At 42.3% G+C, this 7,932-nt stretch overlaps 1 protein-coding gene across 1 annotated transcript; it reads right to left on the bottom strand.

Moving 5' to 3' along the window:
* Nucleotides 1-4,470: 4,470 nt before the first annotated feature.
* On the bottom strand, nucleotides 4,471-7,729 carry LOC147886717 (putative pentatricopeptide repeat-containing protein At1g69350, mitochondrial). The gene has a single exon (XM_087395945.1). The coding sequence runs from the start codon at nucleotides 7,403-7,405 to the stop codon at nucleotides 4,562-4,564; it is 2,844 nt and encodes a 947-aa protein (XP_087252071.1). The 5' UTR covers nucleotides 7,406-7,729; the 3' UTR covers nucleotides 4,471-4,561.
* Nucleotides 7,730-7,932: the final 203 nt, after the last annotated feature.

The raw sequence follows: 7,932 nt of genomic DNA, 5'->3' as shown, positions 1-7,932 counted from the left end.
GCTTGCAAAAAACTTCTGCCACCAAAACGGGCCCCGAAACGGCCTCCAATCAAAAAAATAATGTCACCTAGGGGTATTTCTTGTCCCGCAGCATATACTACCCTCTCGCCACACTACGAAGGATGTCCCAATCTGAGACAGTGCACTCTTGCACTTATCGGCTATGCTACCTGTAGAGATTTGCTCCCAAACTCAAAAAAGGAAAGCAACACTGATCCTCTTACCAAGACACCGTGAATTTGGTTTGCTTTCTTGAGCTCCTTACCACCAACCAAGCTCTAATACCATGTGAAGAGAGTGGGAGAGAAGGAGTCTCACTTGCAGCTTTCTCACATACACAATGGGGGAATACACACAAAGGTGGAGGCTGAAAACAGTTTTCCTCTTCTTAGTTGTGAAAGCCAAAAGAACTCTCTGTGAGTACAAAAGGAATAGATGAACCCTATATGTGGGTCTCAAACAAAACTCAGCTAGCCTAGGTGGCATACTAACTGAGCCATTAACTAGAGTACATAAAGATAACTGTCATCTAGCTATTATTCATGGGCAGTGTACCAACCGCATCTGTAGCTAATAAGTCAATGACATAAATGCACAATGGTCACCCTGGCATATCACGAGTGGAGCTCGATACTCAACACTTAAGGAATTGAAACCACCAATTTTTAATGGGGAAGAAAAGGAGCATAATAAGGACATGATAATTACGTTCTTGCAGAAATGGCAAGACTTCCATCGCCTCAAGAATACCCCTCTTGAAAATTAAGTCGTGCAAGCGGGCCTTTCCCATGGAAATAAGGATTATACATGGTGGATGAGCCTCAGAGAAAATGATAGAACTCCTAGGTATTGGGATAAATTTGAATAAGAGTTCTTAAGAGAGTCTTTACGTGAAAATGAGTTAGAGCAAGCTTTGGGAGGCTTGGGACAATTGTACTATGGGTAAGGCCACTCTAGTCCAAGATATAGCATACTATAGTGAGGCAGTCCTTAAGCTGAAATAAATTGATGAATTCCAGAAGATAAGGGGTTTCATGAGAGGTCTCAAAGGCACCTATAAGTTTGAAGTAAGAAGAAATTCTCCGAAAACCCTTGAAGAAGTAATTAAGTATGCCCAAATATACGACGATACCACGGTAGGGAAATCCAAAGTTGGAACTTAGGAACAAACAAGTTTTGTTTCTAAGGTCAATAAATTTCCCAATTTGAAAAGGGAGGGGAACTTTAAGAAGGAGGCTTCTTAGGCACCTACGAAACCTCAAACACAAAAGCATCCTCTCTTGATGAAAGAGGATTATGAAGGGGCCAAGCAAGAAAATATTTACTTCAAATGTTTGGGCAAAGACCATGCTGCTTGGAACTGCCCTAAAAACAAACAAGTGGAGCTAAAGCCCCAAATAGACCTCCACAATAACCAATTCATGCAGTGTAGGTGTTGCCACTTAATGGTACCGAAAAGTACATTGAGGTAGAGGCCTGGTAGAGGTTTATCATGAGGATAGCACCCACATGTGCTGTCTATCATCGGCAATGTGGCAACCCACTTTTGGTCCTCAGTGAGGATGCATGGAAAAGTAAAGGGACAAAGGGTAAGAATTATGGTCGATGATAGCACAACACATAATTTCTTAAACTACTCGCTAGTTAAGAAATTGAAGTTTCCAAAGAGTCCAAGTTCCCATAAGTATGTGGTCTCTCTAGCAAACGGAAATGATAAAAAGGTTTAGGACATCATGATTCATGGTGGTGGAATTCCAAGGTTATCAAGATGCCTTCGATTTCCAAGTTCTGCATCTTGATCAAACAGATGTTGTGCTTGGTTGAGAGTGGTTGTATAGTCTTAGGCATATCTTGTAACAGAGTTATCTAAATAACTCATTGTGTTTGAAAAAGATGGTAGAATCTTCTAGATTTAGGGAGAACTCTCCTCTTATTTGTTCAATGGAATTGGAACGACTTTTACAACAACAACAATGCGAAGTATATCTCTATGAACTTTCTTTATTGGTGATTTTATTTCTACTACATCTAAAAAGAATAAATTTTCTCTTGATGATGTGATTGAAAATTATGATTCTTCATTTGAATTTCAAGGTGTTTTTTTGAGTGACTTGATGGTTTACCTCTTGAGCGAGATGTAGATCATAAAATAGACATAATTCTTGGATCTACCCCTATTTATAAACCACTCTATAGACTTAGTCAAAGGGAAGAACTAGTAGTCAAAAGACAATTAGTTAAATACCTTAGTAAGGGCCAAATTCAACCTAGTAACTCACCATGGTCATCACCAGTTTTGAGCATCAGACGCCATTACAGAACACTGCAAAAATATTCTCACTGTAAAAAACACAACTTCTGCCTCATAAGGACAAATCTGCAAAACTGACAAAAGTAGTATTTGACCACACAATCACTTCCTAGTGACGATTTTGCATCAACATGCAATAAGAATGATTCTGTCACTTCTAATGTCTGCGCACAGGCATACGATGCAATTTCTGCGGTAACCTTTCACCGACCTGCGGAACAGTGGTCGCACAGCAAAAAACAGGGCACTTTTCTGAGTGCCTGCGAAAAACTTTCGCCACCAAAACAGGCCCCGAAATGACCTCTAATCAAAAAAATAATGTCACCCAAGGCTTTGTCCTGCTATCCTGCAGCATATACTGCCCTCTCGCCACACCACGAAGGACGTCCCAATCTGAGACAGTGTACTCTTACACTTTTCGGTTGTGCTACCTGCAGAGATTTGCTGCCAAACTCAAAAAAGGAAAGCAAGACTAATCCTCTTACCAAGACACCGCGAACTTGGTTTGCTTTCTTAAGCTCCTTACCACAAACCGAGCTCTGATACCATGTAAAGAGAGTGGGAGAGAAGTAAGGGGTGTCACTTACAGCTTTCTCACATACACAATGGGAGAATACACACAAAGATGGAGGCTGAAAACAGTTTTTCTCTTCTTAGTTGTGAAAGCCAAAAGAACTCTTTTTTAGTACAAAAGGAATAGATGAACCCTATATGTGGGTCTCAAACTAAACTCAGCTAACCTAGGTGGCATACTAACTAAGCCATGAACTAGAGTACATAAAGATAGCTGTCATCCAGCTATTATTCATGGACGGTGTACCAACCGCATTTGCAGCTAACAAGTCGGTGACATAAATGCACAACGATCACCCTAGCATATCACGAGTGGAGCTCGATATCTCAACAAGGGTTTGCTCCTAATGCTCCTAACTTCTTGTAAAAATGCTAGTTTACATTACACCTTTGGTTGACACAACTTATTTAGTATATATGGGTATGTTGGGGGTCAATGTATCATCATCCTAATGGATGACAGTAGTAACTATGATATTATCTTAGATAGGTAGCCAATATGGTCAAGGCTAGAAACTGGCCTCTAACAGACATGAGTATTAGTGGTGGATTTAGGGAAAATGAGAGGAAATGTACTTCTAAAGTTAAGAATTGGCCCTTCAAGATCCTCTTGGATATCCACGTCTTTATATCCTTCAGCTTAGGAGTTTGTCTAAAGATATCCTCTTGCTACCCTCCCTCCGAAGTAGACTTGTGCTTGTGTGCCATTTTGACTAATATTACATACATCATTTTCGTCCCATTAAACTTGTGGTGCTTCCTTCTTAAGACGTGTGATTATGTAATCTCTGTCTTTCTCCTTGTCATCGTGAAGGCAACTATCTTTCAATCCCCCAATACATAAGATCATCTTATTTCGTGCTCTGGTTTCTTGCTCTTTTGACTTGTTTCTGGCATTAGCAAGCATTTATTGCTTGATTGAGCTCACTTGAATGGTGATCGTATCCTTAACCATGGAGACATGTATCGATGCCGGCGGGGATCCATTACATTTGTGTATGACCTCTACAACGATTTCTTGCTTTCCATTACTCTCCATATCCTGCACTTTCCTCCCAAGGGCTGTAAGCTGAAGCTTGATCTCTCTGATTTCTTGTTGCAACTAATATATTTGCTCCTGTGGGTCTGAGAAGATCCTTTGTCTCAAATGAGTCTTCACATACAGAGTGGGTGTCGATAGTGCTGCAATGGCGGAATATGAGGGCCTGCTTATTGGTTGAGGTAGCAATAGGCTTCATCTTCGGAAGCTCCATATTTGGCTTGCATATGGTAGGGCGACGACCTGAGCTGAGGAGAGAGAGAGAGAGAGAGAGAGAGAGAGAGAGATTACTGTCTTCAAGAGGCCTCGCAGACTGGGAGAGAGAGGAGATTCGTTCTCACAAGCGTCATAATGCCTCTCTTCTACTGAACATATGTTGCATTCATTGGAACTTGACATGAGCTTGTGTCCAAAAGATTTATGAAGCCATATGCCATATACTTTCAGCAGAGGAATTGAAAGCCTTCCATGATAAAACAGTCCCTGCACATGGTCTCAAGATCCATAGCTTTAAGGCTATGGCAGCTATTGGTAAAAAATAGGCCTTCATAAGATTAGAATATGTCCAATATTACAAATTAATTTTTAAATAAAACTCTTATGAATCAGAAGGGCATTCCCTTCTATGCAAGCAATTACTAAAGACCCCCAACGTTTTTCGGTAAATCTGTTAGTACATCCACCTGTGGCATAAACCCTGTGTCCTTCATTAGGGTATTTACTCTTTTCAACTTCACATATATCTCATCATCAGACTGGGGGTAGCAAAAACCACCCACTACAAACTCGTGCACAAAATTCTCATTCTCAATCCAGGCTCTGCCAGGCTTTTTCTCTGCAGCTGCACTGTTCCACAATTCTTGAACTTTGCCAACATTCTTCCAGACTTGTGAATCAGCAAGCATACTTGAAAACAGTAAATATGCAGAAGCATCGTTTGGATTGAGCTTGACAATTTCATCAAAGCATCTTCTTCCTAGCTCCACATTACCATATGTTCTGCAGCTAGTGAGCAAGGATGTCCATATGACAATGTTTGGAGAAATTGGCATAGTTTGGAGTAGATGATCAGCCTCATGTATATGTCCTGCACGACCAAGAAGGTCGGCCATGCAAGTATAGTGCTCCACACTTGGTGTGATGCCATGATCTTTCATAGATTTAAAGCATTGCCAGCCTTCCTCTAATAGACCTGCATTACTGCAAGCAGCAAGAATACTTGTAAAAATTGCATCATTTGGATTCACGCCTTGTGCTTGCATGTCATTAAAACATTGCATGGCAAGCCTCCAGTTGCCATGCTGAGAATAAGCTCCTATGATTGCAACCCATGATAAAGCATCCGGATTTGGCAACATGTCAAACACGCTGTGGGCTTCTTTTAGCCTCCCACACCTCCCATACATGTCAATAAGCATGCTCCCAAGAACCACATCTAATGCGAGTCCATTTCTGACAATCTCATCATGTATCATGGTGCCCTGTTCTACAGCCCCAATGCTGGCACATGCTTTCAAAAGGTATAAATACGTAATTTTGTTCGGTTTTACACCCTCCTGCTGCATTTTTTCAAAAAGTTCAAGCACTAAAAAACCATGCCCATGATCAGCATATCCTGCCATCATTGCACTCCAGGACACCACAGTTTGAGTCTGCAAGGCATCGAATACCTTCCGTGCATCATCTAGACTCCCACATTTTACATACATATCGACAATGGTGTTCCCCACAGACACATCTTGGGCAAGTCCATGTCTAATAACCTGCTCGTGTAACAATTTGCCCTGTTCTAGAGCTTCTATGCTCCCACATCCCTTCAAAATGCATAAGAAGGTCACTTTATCTGGCTTAATGCCATCCTGCAGCATTTCCTTGAAAACTTTAAAAGCAAGAACTCCATGTCCATTCTGCATGTATCCTGAAATCATGGCACCCCAAGATACCACATCTCGATCTGGCAATTTATAAAGCATTCTACGTGCTTCTTCTAGGCTCCCACAATTCACATACATGTCAACAAAAGAGCTCCCAATCACCTTACCTGCATCAAGTCCAGATCTGATGATCTGGTCATGTATCAACCTGCCCTGTCTTAGGGCACTTATGCTGCCACATGCTTTCAAGGTGCTCATAAATATGACTTCGTTGGGTTTAATGCCTTCATGCAGCATTTTCTCAAAAAGTTCAAGAGCAGAAAGACCATGCCCATGCTCAGCATATCCAGCAATCATTGCACCCCATGACTCTACATTCCACTCGGGCATTTCATCAAACACTTTGCGAGCATCGTCCAAGTTCCCACATTTTGCGTACAAATCAACAAGGGCACTACCAACGACAACATCTGATGCGAGTTCACTCATGTTGATCTGCTCATGTATGGACCTACCCTGCTTTAGTGCTCCAATGCTGCCACATGCCTTCAAGATGAACAAAAAAGTGACTCTGTCTGGCTTAGTGCCTTCCTGTTTCATTTCGGTAAAAAGTTCAAGAGCAATTTGACCATGTCCTTCTTGTGCATATCCTCTGATAATTGCACCCCATGACACCACATTTCGATTTGGTAATCGGTCAAACATGTTGCGTGCCTCCTCAAGGCTCCCACCTTTGCAGTACATGTCAACCAGGGTGCTACTAATGAACAAATCTGATTCTAGTCCACTTTTAATAATCTGATCATGAACTTGTCTCCCCTGCTCTATGGCTTCTACGCTGCTACACGCTTTCAAAATGGTCAAATAAGTGATTTTATCTGGTTTAGTACCCTGTTGCTGCATTTTCTCAAAGATTTCAAAAGCTTCTATCTCAAAACCTTTATGGACATACCCTGCAATCATTACACCACATGAGACCACATCTCTGTATGGCAAGTTGTTAAATAGATTCTGGGCCTCCTCTAAGCACCAACATTTAGCATACATGTCAACAAGCGTGTTCCCTACAACTACATCCGACCCAAGTCCACTTCTGTTTATCTGGTCATGGATCAGCCGACCCTCCCTTATAGCTCTTGTGCTGTGACATGCTTTTAAAAGGGACAAAAAAGTAACTCTATTTGGCTTGATGCCCCCCTGTTGCATCTTGCGATGCAAATCTAGAGCTCTCTCACCTTCCCCAAGATTTGCATGCGCTGAAATAATTGCATTCCATGAATAGATACTTGGTTCTGCCAGCTTCCAGAATACGTAATTTGCTTCCACCAAGCTCCCACAGACTGTGAACAGGCGGATCATATGGTCCCCCAGAAAGGAAACTGAATCGAATCCGTTTATGACCATAAGAGAATATACTCTCCTGCCAGCTGCCAAATGTTTTCTGTCGATGCATCCCTGCAGGAGACCGTAAATACTATCCCTTGATATGGCATTCCCTTGCTGAACTGTACGTGCCAGGACTTCCAGAGGTTTCTCCTTGCAGAATTTGTTTAAATCTCCAACAGAGCCATGAAGTCCAACAGACCCAGCCGCCCTTTGGAAGCACATAAAAGGGTGTAACGAGGGATAACATAACAGCCATGTTTGCACGCCGACTATCTTGATAGAGTAACAACCGTGGCAAGGGCTTGACCCTGTGACTAGCCCTATAAGCTTGTCTGTGACTAGCGCAAATTACTTCGGAACGATTTTATGACAGGAAATCCAGCAGCCTGTAGACCATGTGGCAAAAATGTGTATTTGAGTTTTGGGCTGGTCAGTCTTCTGTCTGAACTGAGACACAGAGACTGAGAAGAGAGACCTGGTTCACACCACTTACCCCCCAATCATCCAAAAGGTCGTGTACCCTTTTGTCCTAGTTGGCCAGGTAGGAGGGACGGCGGGCTTGGACATTGACACAAAGATTTGTATCTAACCCATAAACATATAGTCGGATGACCACCTGCTAGAGCGAACCATGACACCCCCCACTTCTATTTCCTACTCCAGAGGCGGGCAAGTGGTGTGAACCCAGCCCTAAAGTAGCTCCCGTGTTGCAGTGGTTGGCACTGGGGACGCCGCACGGTAGGTCAAAT

This window comes from Dipteris shenzhenensis, chromosome 24 (assembly GCF_047967505.1).
Source record: "Dipteris shenzhenensis isolate YYH24624 ecotype China chromosome 24, Dip_SZ_1.0, whole genome shotgun sequence".
In the NCBI taxonomy this organism is placed as follows: Eukaryota; Viridiplantae; Streptophyta; class Polypodiopsida; order Gleicheniales; family Dipteridaceae; genus Dipteris; species Dipteris shenzhenensis.
This window is presented reverse-complemented; position numbering and strand designations above follow the sequence as displayed.